Source organism: Ascaphus truei, chromosome 4 (genome assembly GCF_040206685.1).
Source record: "Ascaphus truei isolate aAscTru1 chromosome 4, aAscTru1.hap1, whole genome shotgun sequence".
Taxonomy (NCBI): domain Eukaryota; kingdom Metazoa; phylum Chordata; class Amphibia; order Anura; family Ascaphidae; genus Ascaphus; species Ascaphus truei.
Genome location: NC_134486.1, coordinates 297,221,105 through 297,237,679, shown reverse-complemented (window position 1 = coordinate 297,237,679; position 16,575 = coordinate 297,221,105). Strand labels below are relative to the sequence as shown.

General features: G+C 47.9%; 1 protein-coding gene across 2 annotated transcripts in view; it reads left to right on the top strand.

Annotated features, from left to right (window-relative positions):
• ROS1 (ROS proto-oncogene 1, receptor tyrosine kinase) overlaps positions 1-3,724 on the top strand; it is a 184,461-nt gene extending 180,737 nt beyond the window's left edge. For both annotated transcript variants that reach the window (XM_075597730.1, XM_075597729.1), the window contains exon 42: positions 2,729-3,724. In XM_075597730.1, coding sequence (XP_075453845.1) covers positions 2,729-2,850 — 122 coding nt within the window. In that variant the 3' untranslated portion in view covers positions 2,851-3,724. The remainder of the gene's footprint in view (positions 1-2,728) is intronic.
• The last annotated feature ends 12,851 nt before the right edge of the window (positions 3,725-16,575 follow it).

Genomic DNA, 16,575 nt, shown 5'->3' with positions numbered 1-16,575 from the left:
CCGGAGGGACCCTCTGCCACAGCCGATCCGCCATTGGAACCTTCGCCGCTAACCACTTCTAGAAGAATGTACATTTCAGTGGTTAGGGTATTGGGTTCGTTTTAGGGGTTTTAGCGGCTAGGGTAGAGGGTTAAGTTTTAGGGATTTTAGCGGCTAGGGTAGAGGGTTAAGTTTTAGGGATTTTAGCGGCTAGGGTAGAGGGTTAAGTTTAGGGGTTTTAGTGTTTTGGGTAGGGTTTATCTTTAGGGGTTTTAGTGGTTAGGGTAGGGGGATAACTTTAGGGGTTTTAGAGTAAGGGTTAAGCTTAGGCACTAATCTTAGTGGCGAAGTGGGCGGCGGTAACAAGTCCCGGCAGCGGGGTGAGCTGCGGCGAAGGGCCGGCGGTCATTTGGTCGCGGTGAAATGGCTGCGACCAAATGTCCTAGACCGGTGCTTGTTGAAAGATGAGCACAGATGGTGGACCATATTTGCTAAGCGGTGCTATTCTATAAAATAATTTCTAGTAATTCAGGTTACTGGTCCATAAGGTGTCTACCAGCGCCATAAAGTGTCTTATCGAATAGTTCTAACTGTATGTCTCAGGTGCACAAAAGGGTGCTGAATTTGAATGGGAGTAAAGGCATATTGAAATCTAGCAGCCTTTTGTGGAGCTGGGCCTAAATATTGCTGCAGTTATCCAAAGTCCAGAAGTTATTATTTTTTGCTAAGATTATTTATTATTTTCTTGCCTCTATTTATTTGTGAGACAAATAGGTAACCCCCGCTTCAGCTCAGTGTAGGTCGGGAGTGGTGCTCTTGGGTAGGTAATAAGTAATTGAAAGGTATAAAGAGAAGTAACCCAAGTAAAGCACTAGAGCTTCCACTCTGAATGCTGGATGGAAATATTAAAAATAACCTTTAATAAATCACATTAAACTACAATACAGGGTGTTAAAATGACAAACAAGACACATATTATCCTATGTCGAGTATAATATTAACTCTGGATCCTATTGATAAAATGGCAAATGAACAATAAATGATTCAACACATGCCCTTACGGTCCTTAAATACAAAGTATCTGCACTAAGTAGTAGTTAAGCAACATGTGTGCTACTCTCTGACATATAGTTAAATCATTTCATGTTCACTAATTATATCAGTACCAATACATAGAGATCATTGGCTACTTTGTCAAGGACAGTTATGACTTAGCACTGTTTAGTAAATATGACCTTTAGTCCAGGTGCTGTAAATATTTTATTATGTGGTATTTTTGTGTAACATGGTATAAACTTGAAGTTCAGGGAAATTCCATTGAACTTTAATTGTAACTAGCTGATATACCCGGCGCTCCCCGGGATTTAATGTTCTGGCTCCCCCTCTCTCTCTCCCTTCCACTGTCTCCCCCCTCTCTTTCTCCCCCATTCACAGCAATACGCCCCCCCTCCCTTCACAGCTCCGTTACCCCCCCTGTTCACAGCTCTGGTCCCCCCCCCCAAGTTCACATCTCCGATTCCTCCCCCCCCCTGTTGCCAGCTATGATTCCCCCTGTGTATTTGTCAGCTGACCTGACTGAGGGGGGAAGTGTGTCAGTCAGGACTTTGACTGAGTGGGTGACTTTGACTTAGTGGGTGGGTGACTGACTGGGTGGGAGACTTACCTTGACCGGGTGGGTGGTGGTTCCTGGCGGCAGACGGTTCCCCTGGGTGGGTGGGTGACTGACTGGGTGACTGACTGGGTGGGTGGGAGAGTTACCTTGACCGGGTGGTGGTTCCTGGCGGCAGACGGTTCCCCTCCTGGCCCTGATATCTCCGTGGCATCTGCCTGGGGCAGGAGGTGGGGTCGGGAAGTTGGTGGGGGGTGGGGGGGGTAAGAGTGGCAGGCTGGGGCAGGAGGGCCGCACCGCGCTTCCCCTCTGTTCCTCTTTGGGAGTGAGGGGGGAGGAGCGTGGAGTTGGCGGCTGGTTTAGGAGGGCCGCGCTGTGCTTCCCCTCTGTTCCTCATTGGGAGCGAGGAGGGAGGAGCCTGGAGTTGGCGGCTGGTTTAGGAGGGCCGCGCTGTGCTTCCCCTCTGTTCCTCTTTGGGAGTGAGGGGGGAGGAGCGTGGAGTTGGCGGCTGGTTTAGGAGGGCCGCGCTTCCCCTCTGTTCCTCATTGGGAGCGAGGAGGGAGGAGCCTGGAGTTGGCGGCTTGTTTAGGAGGGTCGCGCCGCGCTTCCCCTCTGTTCCTCGTTGGGAGCGAGGAGGGAGGAGCCTGGAGTTGGCGGCTGGTTTAGGAGGGCCGTGCCGCGCTTCCCCTCCGTTCCTCGTTGGGAGCGAGGGGGGAGAAGCCTGAAGTTGGTGGCTGGGGCAGGAGGGCCGCGCCGCGCTTCCCCTCCATCCGGGAGCCGGTGCAGGGCGGCGCACGTGAGGGTGAGTGTGATGGGGCGGATGGGGATGCTGCTGCTGGCCGGGGCTCAGGTGAGCCTGGTGGATTCCCTGGGGGGAGCCGGTGGGGAGGTGAGCTGGGGGGGTGATGGGGGGGAGCCGGCGGTGAGGTGAGCTGGGTGAAGAGGACAGAGTGCGTGTGTGTGTGTGTCAGTTGGGTGAGGCCGAGGGGGAAGAGTGGCAGTTGGGTGACGTCATAGAGCCACCAATCTGATTGGCCAGAGGCTGAGGACCAATCAGATTCACCGCATCTAGCACCAGACTCACAAATTTCAATTTTATTATATATAGATAAATGAATAATATGTGTTTTACTTTTTCAGATACAGATGGCAGTGATATGAGTGCAGCTGCAGAAGACACTCGTTCATTCACCCTAACTGAAACAAGAAATGCAGAAGGACTAAATTACCTGGTGGTTTCTACAGGAATCAGCACAAATTAAAATAATGACTGGAGATAAGATAAAATAATTAAACTCATCAATGCCAGAAATTAAAAGAAAACTATGAATATGCAGTTTAGTAAAAAAAGCTTTGTGATGGTCCTGCAAGATACATGCAAGTATCAGATAGAGGTATCTGGCTATATGATGCACTGAAGTATTGTTTGTGACTGTACAGTACCTAGAAATGTAGAGATCCAAAGTAATTGAATAAAAACAGATCCCTTCAAAACTTCCTTACTGGTGTGGGGGTGGCATTACAGAAAAAAACAGGGTCTTTGGCCACCTTATCCCCATGAAAGGCTGCTCTTTTAAAATGTTTTTTGAGATTATGCTGTAATATATGATAATTACATTTGTTTTTTAATGCTGTTGGTATTCCATTCTAAGTTGTCCTTCATTAGTATATGCTTATATTTTGCTACTGAAATAAATGGCTTTAGCACACAATGCAATTATCTTCTGGATCAGCAAATGTGTCAATGGTGTACAGTATACTGTCTGTGGTGTATAAAAAAGCGAACAAAAATTACCAAAAAGAAAAAAATAATTCTACTGATCTCTCTGGCATTTGTTTAATGACAAATCCGGCACACTGTTGCACCAGGAATCTATGATACATATCTCACACAAAGCTGACCATTCTAAAATGATCTGTGATCTGATTTGTTGCTGTACTTTCTCCACACATTGTGATGGACATGGAAGCTGTTAAGTTGATACTGTTGGCTAAAGTTCTTTAAATGGATTGGATAGTGCCACTATTCTTGAATACAGCAGTATTATTTTACTTCATTGTACCCAGTTTTCAAGAGATTGTCAAGAGATTGTGTAAGAATAATAAAAAAAAGGTGAATAATGTTGAATTCTCTAATTAGTGAACTAACTCTACAAATCTAGCCCAATTTACACTCTCTGGAGCTGTGCGAATAGAAACTCCTTGCGACACCGGGTAAGGAGCAGTCAGCAGCTGCATTTTACACAGTGGGAAGCTTTCATAGCATCTGGGTATTGTCATGGTCATTTCAACCCTGTATCATCTGGTTGCATGGGAAATTAATAGGCCTATATTTCTATATATTTTTTTAATTAAATTGTGATGCTCCCTAGTACTAATACACGTTTTCTTATTCTAATGCAAACTCAAGTATTGTTATCTAAATAGTAGTCATGTTGGCTCTTGGGTGACAGGTGCTCTTGTCCACAGCATGGTCAGAACTGTAATCAAAAGAGGAAGGGAAATTAACTATGATAAAGTATCAAGTACATGGCTAGTAGGATTCTGGATCAGCCATATCATACAGCAGACCTGCACAACTCCGGTTCTCGAGGGCCGCAAACAGGCCAGGTTTTCAGGATATCCCTACTTCAGCACAGCTGGCTCAATTAGTGGCTCAGTCAAACTGTTTGCGGCCCTCGAGGACTGGAGTTGTGCAGGCCTGTCATACAGTATGCAGCACATTCAGAAAGGAATCTAGTACCGAAACGTCGGATTTTTGTGTCTGTTTCATTACATTATTTTGCTGACATACCTCTGAGTGCTGTCTCTCTTTGCTGTACTCTGCTGCCCTGCTGGATGTTAACGTGTGTGTGTGTGTGTGTGTGTGTGTAAGCAGCCACTGGCACTCCTGTATAAACACATAAGGGTCCGGTGCTAGGGCCATAAATCAAATAGAGTATACTTTACCACCCATGTAGATGGCAAAAAAGACGACAGCACTCAGATGTAAAGCAAAAAAAATGTATTCACAAGTTAATCACACAAATCCAACGTTTCGATCCACACAATGGGATCTTTCTCACGGGGGTGTGCATAGAACCTAAGACAGTGAAAACCTTATATACCCTAACCCAAGTGCCAGACACACCCATCAACAAATCAAACATTTAAAAACCGCGCGAAAATACAGATGAGGCCCATCGCAAATGCACATCAGCTGGATCAAAGTCCAAACAGCTGAGTGCAGGCAGTGCGCTGTCACGTCCATGCTGTCTATGAGTGGTAGCGTCATGGTTGCCTTGGAAACCGGCTCGCGCATGTGTAGCTCTGTCCATTGCTGAATCCAAAACGGGGCTGATCGGTCAGTGTCCTGTCCACGTAGTATGTAAGTGAGGCATCCTAGTCCTGGCGCTTATTGGGAGAGGGGCCCCCGTTTGTGCTTCCCGCAATACGGATTGAGTGACTGCACGCTTCAAATCGGAGCTGGATAGTGTGGTAGCGCGCGCCTGTATATACAAATTTCCGTCACGTGACCACAGCAATGCGAACTGAGCGTCTGCGTAGTCATGGTGACCTCAGCACGAATGCTGTCAATGAGCCAAAATGGTTCAGCACACAGTAGACATGATATACACAGTAAGCATATATAGAAGGTAGGCTGAATAAAGACCTTGTGGTCAACGAGTATAATGACTAATAAACAGTATATTGGTAATAGTGTTCAGCACCACAGATGGGGTAACCTGCGAGACGGCACGGAGAGGACCAACCGGTCCCTGGAACAGTATCTACGTTGCTTTACGTTGGATTCCCAAGATGACTGGGCAGAACTCTTACCCTGGGCAGAATTCGCCCACAATAACGCACGAAGCAGCTCTACTCTGGATCACCGTTCTTCGTGAATTACGGCTTCAATCCTTCTACTCTTCCTCTTGTTTTACCTTCCTCAGGGGTCTCAGAGGCGGATGACAGAATTAAAGAACTTACAGGATATATGGAGAAAGATTCAGGTCAACATCAGGCAAGCTGTCAATAGGCATAAGTATTGGGCAGGTCGCTATTGCAGACCTGCTCAGGACCTTAAACCTGGCGACAAGGTCTTGTTGTCATCCAGGAACATCAGGCTGAAGGTACCCTCTATGAGTTTGCACCTAGATTTTTTGGACCCTTTGCGATTTCCGAAAGGATCAACCCGGTGGCATATCGTCTTGTTCTCCCGCCTTCTATGAAGATCCCTTCTGTTTTTCACGTCTCTCTGCTCAAACCGGTGGTCCAGAATGCCTTTTCAGTTCCGGTGGTTACCACCTCTCCCCTCATGGTTCAAGGACAAATGAATACGAGATCCAATCTATCCTTGACTATAAGATCCCCAGAGGTTCGCTACACTATCTGGTATATTGGAGAGGTTTCGGCCCGAGGGAAAGGTCCTGGATTCCGAGCCACCAAGTCCACGCAGCCAAACTAGTCTGCATGTTCCATGCCAAATTTCCAGAGAAACCATTGTGTATTTGCCCGGAGGTCGCTCCTAAAGGAGGGGTACTGTGAGGATTCGCCATCCTGGTTGTCGCACCCCAACAAACCTTCCGTGAAGGATACCCAGGATGCACGGTTTAGTGGTCCCAGTACGCGCGCGCGGACCTTGCGCGCCCTGATCACCCGCCCGCGGATTTCGGATCCTGCCCCCATCTCTGTCACACGATGTGTCTGCTGACGCGCGAGTCAAGCTCCGCCCCCGCTCTGGGGAAAATCAGGACCGCCATGGGAATGACGCACATTCTCGGCTCGGCCCCCTGACCTCCGTGATGCACGCAGGTCGGCGCGTGACTGGTCCCACCCCTCTTGTCCCAGGAATCGGTGTGGGAGTGATGCGCGCTCTAAACTCCACCCCTGGCCTCCGTGACGCACGCGGGACGGTGCGCAAGCAGTTCAACCTTCATCCCCGATTAGGCTGCACCAGCAGCCAATTGGCTCTTCCTGGTTCCGCCCTGGCTGGCTATTGGAGGCTCCTCCTATTTATACCCTCAGTCTGCAATCATTCCTTGCTGAGCATAGTCATTGTGACGCCGTGCCTTGCCACATCCTTGTTCCTGAATCCTTGCCTCGCCTTGTCTGCTGATTAATCTTTTGTTGCCTGAACCCTGCTAGCACCTTGGACTCCGCTTCTCTCCACTTCTGATCCAGCTTGTATGACCATTCTCCTGTCTCCAGTCCTGACCTTGGCTAAGTACTCCAACGATCCGATTATTCTCCTATCCTGAACCTGGCTACATACCCCGACTATCCAACACTTTCTAATCCTGAACCTGGCTACGAACTACGATGATCCGAAAACTCTCCACTCCTGAACCTGGCAAGTACCTTAACCATTCTCATATCAATAACCCTGACCTGGCTTGAATGACTACTCTACATCCTAGGTGCGCCCGCATGGTTGTGGGTTGGTGTTATCTAATCCCCTACCTCAGCACCGTGGTCACGCTTCGTTTGTTGTGAGCTACGCGTTACAGGGAGATAGAGGGGGTAAGGAAAAGGGTTGGAATAATGCGGACAGATGATTATTCAGATAAGAACCCGAGCCCCAGACCCAAACACAAGAAGAGCATAGGGTATCCGTGAGGTACCTCATACCATCCTGAAAGCAGTAACAGCCCCACAAGAGTGGGCATACCGAGAACATGGTATCCCTAAGCACTGGGTCCAAAAATGGGCTGGAACCCAATAAGAGGAAGCAGCCCAGGTTCAGGTCCTCATTCAGGCCCCTGGGCATCAAGGTGTTCAATTTGTGGATCATTCTTGCCTCTAGCTGAAGCAATAGTCTATGTCTGTTGCCGCCCCTGTGAGGGATGTGCGCTTGTGCAATAGGCATGCAGCGGAACATAGCCAGACTGTGCTGCTGCTGTTTAAAATGTCTTGCCACCGGGAGATGCTTGAGATCATCCTGGCTTGAGGATTCCGTGAGGGCTTTCCGGATGGTGGATCTATGTACCGCTATTCTTTCTTTGAGCATTCTTGATGTTTTCCCCACATAGTGCAGCCCGCGTGGGCATTTGATGATATATACCACAAATCTTGATTCACAGTTTTGGAAGTCAGGAATGTCAATGGGGTAGCCATTGTGTGGATGGTTGAAGGATTTTCCTAGAATCAGGAATTGGCAACTAACGCAGCCTTTTCAATTGTGTACACCTGGAGCCTTAGTGAGCCAGATGGGTTGTTGGCATATTTCTCCACAGAGTCTGAACTGGTGAGTGAGTCCCCCAGAATGCACCTCCTCTTGTAGCAGAAGAGGGGTGGGGAAGCACAATGCTTGCCGATTCTTCTGTCATTGGCCAAAATATGCCAGTGTTTGCGTATACACCGCTGAATGTGTCCAGAGGCTGTGCTGTATGTTGAAACCATGTGAATCCGGTCTTGTTTATAGGCTTTAGCGACAGGTTCGAGGAGCTCCTCCCTGGTGGGTAGCCTGGCCTTGATCAGTGCTTCCTGTTTCTCCTTGTGTTCGTATCCCCTTTCACGGAACTGAGCCGTCATTCTCTGAAGTGCTTCCTCAACTTCAGCTGGGTTGCTTGTAATTCCTTGCACCCCCAGCATCTGTGAGAAAGGCAGCCCCCTCTTGAGGGGTGGTGGATGATGACTATTGGCATCCAAGAGTGTGTTTTTATCAGTTTCTTTGGTGTGTACCCTGGTACATTTTGTTTGAATACTGTGGTATCCAAGAAGCCGATCTCCGTCTTGCTGTGATTGCAGGTGAAGCGTATGGTAGATGGGATATGGTTTAGATAAGAGACAAACTCAAGAAGGTTCTCCTCACTACCTCCCCACAGTGCAATATGGATTGTACATGGGGGGCACCATGCAAAAGATGTGTTTGTTCATAGGTGTCCATAAAAATATTCGCATATGATGGTGCCATGTTTGACCCATTGCCATCCCCATTAACTGAAGAAAGTATGTCCTCTCAAATCTGAAATAGTTCTTGTGAAGGATGAGTTCAATGAGAATCATTAAAAACACTGTAGGTGGTGCCATCGATTGTCCAACGCTGGATAGTTGAGCTCTGATGACGTCCATCCCGTCCCCATGAGGAATGTAGGTGTACAGACTTGCCATATCCAGAGTCACCAGGATCGTGTCAGTGGTGTCCAGTGTAAGCCCCACCAACTTGTTGATGAAATCCGTGGTATCCCTGATGTGTGATGGCATCTTGTTGACCAGAGGTTGCATGTAAAAGTCCACGAGTTATGATAGGGGATGGCACAGTGAGCCTCTGGCCGAGATGATGGGTCTTTACCGGGGGTTCAGTCAGTGATTTGTGAATTTTCGGCAGGGAGTAGAGTACCTGCATTACCGGATGATCTGTAGAGAGCAATTTGGCAGTATCTTCAGCGATCCAGCTGTTGTTGACGCCCAATGTAATGATAGAGTCAATCTCACGCTTGTATGCCAGTGTTGGATCAGAGTCAAGCCTCTTGTAGTGATCCTTGTTGTTGAGTTGGGTCAGGATCTCCCTCCTGTAGGAGGCGTACAGTATGGCATTATCACTATGTCTCCTCCTTTATCTGCCGCCTTAATGATGATTTCCCTATTTTCTTTAAGGGATTTTAAGGCCTTTCTCTCCTCTGTAGTGAAGTTATAGTATCTTGTTTTGTAATTGTTAATATGCCATCTCTAATAGTTCTATGAAGGTAGAAATATTGTGATTGACCTCTAAAGGATCAAACGTGCTTTTAGGTCTGAATTTCCTTGCACTCCCCGTGGCATCAGCCTGTTCGTCTGGATTGTTGGAGTCCGACTGAAAAAGTCCTTAAGTCTTAGTTGTCGGTTCAGCTTAAATAAGTCCACCTCCCAGTCAAAGGATTGTTGGGAATTAGTGGGGACAAATGAGAGGCCCTTGTTGAGGACTGAGGTCTCAGAGGGTGTAAGCAGGTGTGGTGTCAGATTGAAGATGACTACTTCGCTGGCTTTGCTTTCTCCCCCCCCTGGCTGTCTGGTTTTGGGTCTGTCTTGGTGGGAGTCTTTGGCTTTCAGCCGCCCCTCCTGGTCGGTCCCTGGCATCCCAGACAGGTAATAGGGTTTTTTTGGGGGCTAGCGGTGGCCTGTCCTAAATAAGGATCCAAACCAGGATGAACCTGAGAGTCTGAGAGGTCCGTGTCGCTCGTATTGTAGCTTGTTCCTACTAACCCTGCTTTCCTGGACTTTGAAAAATTCTTCTGCTGTCCTTGTCGGTTCTGGGTGATGTTGTTGAGACCCAGTAGCCATTTGTAGACTTTTCTGTCTTTGTAGTCAGAAAACACCTGCTTCAATTTGTCCCGTTTATATATAATGAGGCTATCACGATGCAGATCAGTAGTGTTTTGTATTTTGTCCATCCAATTAGTGGATGTGTCTGCTTCAAGAATATGTCTGTGTTTCTCCTCGGTGTCAGTAATGTCCGTTCTGATATTGGTGAGTTCTTTCGTAGATTGTTCAATTACCAAGATGGTAAGATCAAAGGAACATTTGTTCAGAATAGTCACCCACTTCCTGCAGAAGTCAGGATCACTGCGTCCAATGATGGGTTGATTTTTGATCCTAAATCCCTGTGGAAGGAGTTTCTCCTTTATGGTAATGTGAAAGTGTGTCTGCATGTAAGTAGAAGTCAACCTCCTTCTTCTTGAGTTTAATCAGATCATTGTACACTTCCAGGAGCAGAGAGAGAAAAAAACGAAGCACTGGTTCCACTAAAGTAAAAGTTAACACAGAGGTGCGTTCCCACAATAAAAATTTAATTGATCAAAAGTACAAAAACAGAACACCTACGTGTTTCGGGCGTAGGTGTTCTGTTTTTGTACTTTTGATCAATTAAATTTTTATTGTGGGAACACACCTCTGTGTTAACTTTTACTTTAGTGGAACCAGTGCTTTGTTTTTTTCTCTCTCTGCTCCTGTTCATCCACTTCAACGGAGGCACGGTATACCCCAGGAGTAGTGAGAGACCAGGCTCTACATTTGCGTGAGTAATACTCTCTAGTGAGCCTTTTTCACTCTCCTTTTCCTAAGTGGTTGCAAGGAATTTGTTTGTTGCCCCATGTTATTACCATGATGCTGTACTAACGCTGGACACCGGCAGGTGTATACTGTCCTTACCTCATTGCATGTGGGACTTTATTTTTCAGTTACACATCTAATAGGTACATGGGTGTAACCTTATATCCTAGCCTTATTTTTGCTTTCTCTGGAGGGGTAAGCCGCTATATATTCATAGAAACTACCAATGTTTGCTGAGATTTTTGTTTAGAGCACAATGCAACTTATTATCTCCATTGTACACTTCCGAAAGCTTTTCTGGCCCAAAGATCGCATCTACAGAATCCATGTATCTGATTCTCTCATTGTCAGCGTCCGAGTAACCCAATGATTCAGAAATGTTAGCACAGATATCTGAAGTGTCCGCAAATTCTTCCATGTTACAACAGTCCTTAGAATGTAAAGTCCAAAAGTATCCAAATATCAAATTAAGCGGCTGCCCGTGGACTAGTCAATAAGTCCCAGCCGTATGGTGCAAAAATAGGGTGCTCAGAACATAAATAAAATGTACGTGAAAGCAGTCAGTGGCACTCCTGTATAAACAAATAAGGGGCCGGAGCTAGGGCTATAAATCAAATAGAGATGAGAGAGAGAGAGAGAGAGAGAGAGATAGATAACTGGCACTCCTTTATGAGAAATATACCGGTCTGGTGCTAATGCCTCAGGGGGGAAGATCCCCCTGTGCAGATCTAAACGTTGGACCTGTGTATTATATTTTCAAATACAATTTTTCCTTATTCATTACTGAGGGCTGTCGCCTCTTTGCCATCCTCCCTGTTGGTAATGTGTGTGTGTGTGTGCGCGCTTTATGTATATGTATACACACACATATACTAATAGAACGTTGTCTGCAGACCTCGCTCAGATATAGAAAAATAACAATTTATTCCATAAATATAACAAATAAAATGGGCAACGTTTCGGACACTCAAGTCCTTTGTCAAGCTCCTACTACATTGTGATTCACACTGGTTCTTTGTAGTGGAGATGAAGGTCATAATTGGCGCCACAATCTTCACTCTAACTCCTACGGTGGCTCACATAGAGTCTCATCAGCTGTTACTGAGTCCCTTTAATTCTGGCACATGCGCACATCTGTGCTCTCCCTGATTTAATCAGACATCCCATGCACCAGTAGTAGTGTGTAACATTGCTCTGAATAGGAAGCGGACCCGCAGGGCTGAGGTAGGGGACAGAGTCCTGTTAGAGTAGTCGTGATCCAGGAAAGGTCACGGCAGGCAACAAAGGTGCAAGTCTGGGTACAGGCTGGGGTCAAGGCGGGCACCACAGGAGCGGTGGTCGAGGTAACAAAAGGCAGCAGCCCAGCCTCACCACTCCTCTGTTTACACTTAGCTATCAATGCCAGACACACCGCACATGTGCGCCTGCGGGTGGAGCCAGTGAGCACACCAGTCATTCTAAGGCATCCCCCGTTGCCATGGCGATGCAACTAAAGCGTCTGTAACCATGGGAGTGTAGGCAGAAGCAGACTGCAATAGGGAGCAGGGGCACTGAGCCGTGTGAACATGATGACGTCACATCACCAGCAGCAACAGGTCCTGTAACCAAAATGAAAGTGCAGTATTAAAAACACATGAAGAGGTGAAAATATATAGTCCAGATGCACAGTATTAATAAAAATCACTATCAATAGTGCAACAACAATAAATATACTAATATCCCTCTAACATGCTACCAAGAGAAATGAATAGTGAATGCAGATTTGCTTGTAAGAGTTGAAAAAGCAGACATAAAGGAAAGGAAGGAACAGGAAGGGGGAGTGGAGGAAAAGGGAAGAGGGAAAGGGGGATGGGAGGGAAAGGGGGGAGGGGAAAGGGGAAGATGGAGGGAGGGAAAGGGGGGGGGGGAAGGGGAAGGAGGGAGGGGAAGGGGCGCTAAGGAGCAAAAATGGGGTCACATAATAAGGCAAAAATAAGCCCAAAGATGAATACAGTTTCTGGCATTGATAGCTAAGTGTAAACAGAGGAGTGGTGAGGCTGGGCTGCTGCACAGTGATGACAGGGCTCCCATGCGCCTACAGTACTCCCGTTTTTAATTACAATCAGCTGGTTCTTGATTATGCACACAGGTGGGTGATGGGTATATATGTTTTCCTTGGGCAGTGTTCTCCAGCACGCCCCTGAGGAAGGTCCTATACAGGACCGAAACGTTGGATTTATATGTGCCTGCTTTTTTTCAAATACACTTTTGCAATATACCTTGAGTGCTGTTTTTTGTCTCCTTGGTGGGACACCTGGTTTCCTATATATATATGTAGCCAGGTCACCTTTTTCTCCCCTCGACCCCCCAGGGAGCCTCCATGGCCACGGACGCTGTCGGGTACTGCCAGAGGCCAGCGGCAGACCCGACGGCCATTCTGGAGGGTGGGGGCCGAAGAGGGAGCTCGCCGGAGTGCAGGAGAACTCCGGCGACTCTTGCCTAGGGCGCCGCCATGTTGCGCCGGTTCGCGCATGCGCAGTGAGTCCCCGGCGGCCCAAGATAGTCGCACATGCGCAAGGGAGCACCGCGAGTTAGGTAGGCTTTGCACGAGTGTAGGAGCAGGCCAGGAGAGTCGCGCGAGAGTAGGGGTAGCTAGTGAGAGGCTGCGGCGGCCATTAGGGGTTAGTGCAGGCGCAGGGAAGGTGCGCATGCGGCCCCAATGTAAGTACAGCCTCCACGGGACTACAATTCCCATGAGGCTTAGGGCCAAGCACACCAGGTGCTACAGTGTGGCCAATGAGGGCCAAGTGTCTGAGAGGCAAGTGGATACAGTTTCGCGGGCTTGCAGCACGTTGATCAGTGAGAGACCGGAGCAGCCCAGGGAAGGAGGTAGGGTACAGGAGTCAGGGACTCCCTGTACTAGGCCAGTATCCCCAGGGCCCGAGATAGCTCAGCTCCCCAGTAAAGTGAGTGTTGCCAGGGACAGCCCTCAGGTTAAGGACCCTGTCACTTACATTAGTGGGAGCTGGGGAACAGAAGGGAAGAAAGGCAGCGGCGGACTTAGTGTTAAGTTGCAGGGTGTTGCTGCATGCACTGATAGATATCAGTTAAGTGAGTTGGAGTCAGGGAGCTGTGAGGGAAGGAAGGGTGCGGGGAGCGAGTGCAGCTCCTGCACCCATATAGGTACCCACACCCCAGGTAGGCCCCAACTCCCCACTAGATTAGTGGGTAAGTGCTTAGGGAGGCCCAAGATAGGGACGCTGCCCTTAGTATAGTGCTGCCTTGTCAGAGTCACGGCTGTTAGTGCTGTGAGGTCTGACAGGCAGGCACCTTGTTGCGCAGCACGTTGGCTGTTAGCGTTAGTGAGGCTGAAGGGACGTGGGTCGTTAGGGGAGTGGGACAGGTCCTAACCCTTTAGGCCCATAGGAGTTTCCCAAGCCACCACAGGTTGCTGTATTATAGGGACGGCCTATAGTGCAGCACGTGTCCTTTAGGAAGATAGGGACACAGTAAAGGTTGCTGTTCCGTGAAACGGTTGGACCCACGTTGGGGTCCACAGCGACTGTTCCGGAGTGGGACCGCTCTAGCGGTCCACGTACAAGGAGTGCAGTTGGAGGATCAGAAGGAGGCATCGCCCGACTGATCCTTTGAGAAGATTGTTGCTGACCCGAGCACCGGAGTGCTCGGCAGGTATTATACCATCATATGTGCACCAACAGGCCTAGAGGTTCTTAGTGACTGCGCAGTCACCCATTGACTATCTCTGTAGGAGTACGGGACATTGGGTGGGGTTCTTGGGACACTGGGTGGGATCATCTGGTGTCGGGGAATCGTCCTGCGAGATGTCACTGTCAGTGTCTCCTCGTGAGAGGGGCACAGGTTATTATTATATGTTAGTAAAGTCATTAGTTATATAATCACTGTGTGTGTGGTTTCTGAGTGGGTTCCTATGTAGGATCATTGTACATTTCCTTAGAATCCTACATAGGTCGAGGCGCTGAAAGAAGATACGTTCCAGAGGATTCACCCCAGGCTCTCACTAGCGGAGGCTCAGACCTCCTGTGAGCCTGCAGGTATACGCACCACACCGGTAACACCGCATGTTCTACTCACCCACACTATATATGCGATTGGGTGGGGTGGAATACCCGTTACATATATGTAATGGGTTTCCCCCCCCCCCCCAATCTCACATTGGCCCGGGTACTCTAATAACCAACCCCCATTACGTGTTTGTGTTTGGTGGTGCACCTGTAGGCAACAGGACTCCTGAGTCTCCCGCTTGATGGTATTAGGGGATGTCATCAGGACAGGTAGCTGAGGTAGTGGGTGCGAGTTCAAATTACATCATGTGCAGCGCCTCCACCTCATCAGGATCTGTGCTTCCGCAGGGAGATTGTCCTGGTGAGGAACTCCTTTTTGGTGGTGCCATCCACTGCTGAGTAATTTCACATTCACACAGTGGGGGTATCGTTAACAAGGTCATCTTTATTGCAGATTGGGATGTAGCAGACTGCCCCATGCAGCTGCCGGCTCTAGCCGCACATCTCTCCGTGCTGTCCCTTCGCCAGGTACGCCCCCCCGAATTGAAGTGGGATTCCCTCTTCTCCTAGGGAGATCCTCTCTGTGCCAGGTCCCTGGACACAGATTGGCTTAGACAGGCTGATTGGTCAACCCGGACCGCTAGTTACTTCACTAGGGTCACAAATTGTTCCTACAATTCCTTATGCAGGAAACCACAACTTCCCAACAACTTTCCACAGCTGCTGGAACACACTATCACTAACTGTGTTGTGCCTTATATACTTCAGGAGGCAGGCGCATCCCTGATGTCACTATCCAGGGACTCAGAGCATACGGCCACTCCCCTCCATACATAGGGCACCTCACCATGGTGTGAGGGAAAACCTCCATAACTACTGCTGGCATACCTGTACTTACCAGGACTTACTGCCAACAGAGAGGAAAGTAATATACCATTATTATGCATGGCTATATACTCCCCCTGGTGAATCCCCACCGTCCCGGCTGAGGCCTAAATTTGGTGTATAGGAAAAATAAGGGATGTCCCCATGGGACTGATGCTACAACTTTGTAGGTATAGTGTGGACACGTGGAGAGAGTCAGTAAGAAACCACCGCAGCAACAAGATAATCAATAAGTCCATAAACATATGATTGTAGACCTCTATCACTGATGGGGGGCGTATGAAGCACGGCTGGTAGAGATACCCCGGAGCCCTATCTGGACAGAACCCAGGAGTAAATCACAATTCCAGCTACTGCTAGCCTCACCTGCATCTTGTGATCGAGAGGTAAATCCTGCCGGTAAACATCATTCTATGAACTGAAGAACTGCCGGGTTCTTCAGTTCATAGAATGATGTTTACCGGCAGGATTTACCTCTCGATCACAAGATGCAGGTGAGGCTAGCAGTAGCTGGAATTGTGATTTACTCCTGGGTTCTGTCCAGATAGGGCTCCGGGGTATCTCTACCAGCCGTGCTTCATACGCCCCCCATCAGTGATAGAGGTCTACAATCATATGTTTATGGACTTATTGATTATCTTGTTGCTGCGGTGGTTTCTTACTGACTCTCTCCACGTGTCCACACTATACCTACAAAGTTGTAGCATCAGTCCCATGGGGACATCCCTTATTTTTCCTATCTACTACTTTTTGTCTGGTAGCTCACTTTGTGGTTGATTCAAGGACTGATTCAAGGATTGAACATTTATATTTTCAACATCTATCTGATTATGTGCTGTCTTTTATACCATCAGCGTATGCGCTATATCAAAGATTAAGGAAAAGTCTGTGGACAACCAGGCGTGTTGATTATATTTTTATATATTTATTTTTTCTTTTTTCTTTTTCTTTTTCTTTATTTTTTTCAAGATCTATACACGTTTTTTTAAATTTATATATAAAGGATTTTAATACTCATATTTGTTGGATATACACATACAAACCATGGAAGAAGTGGACACGGACACAGAG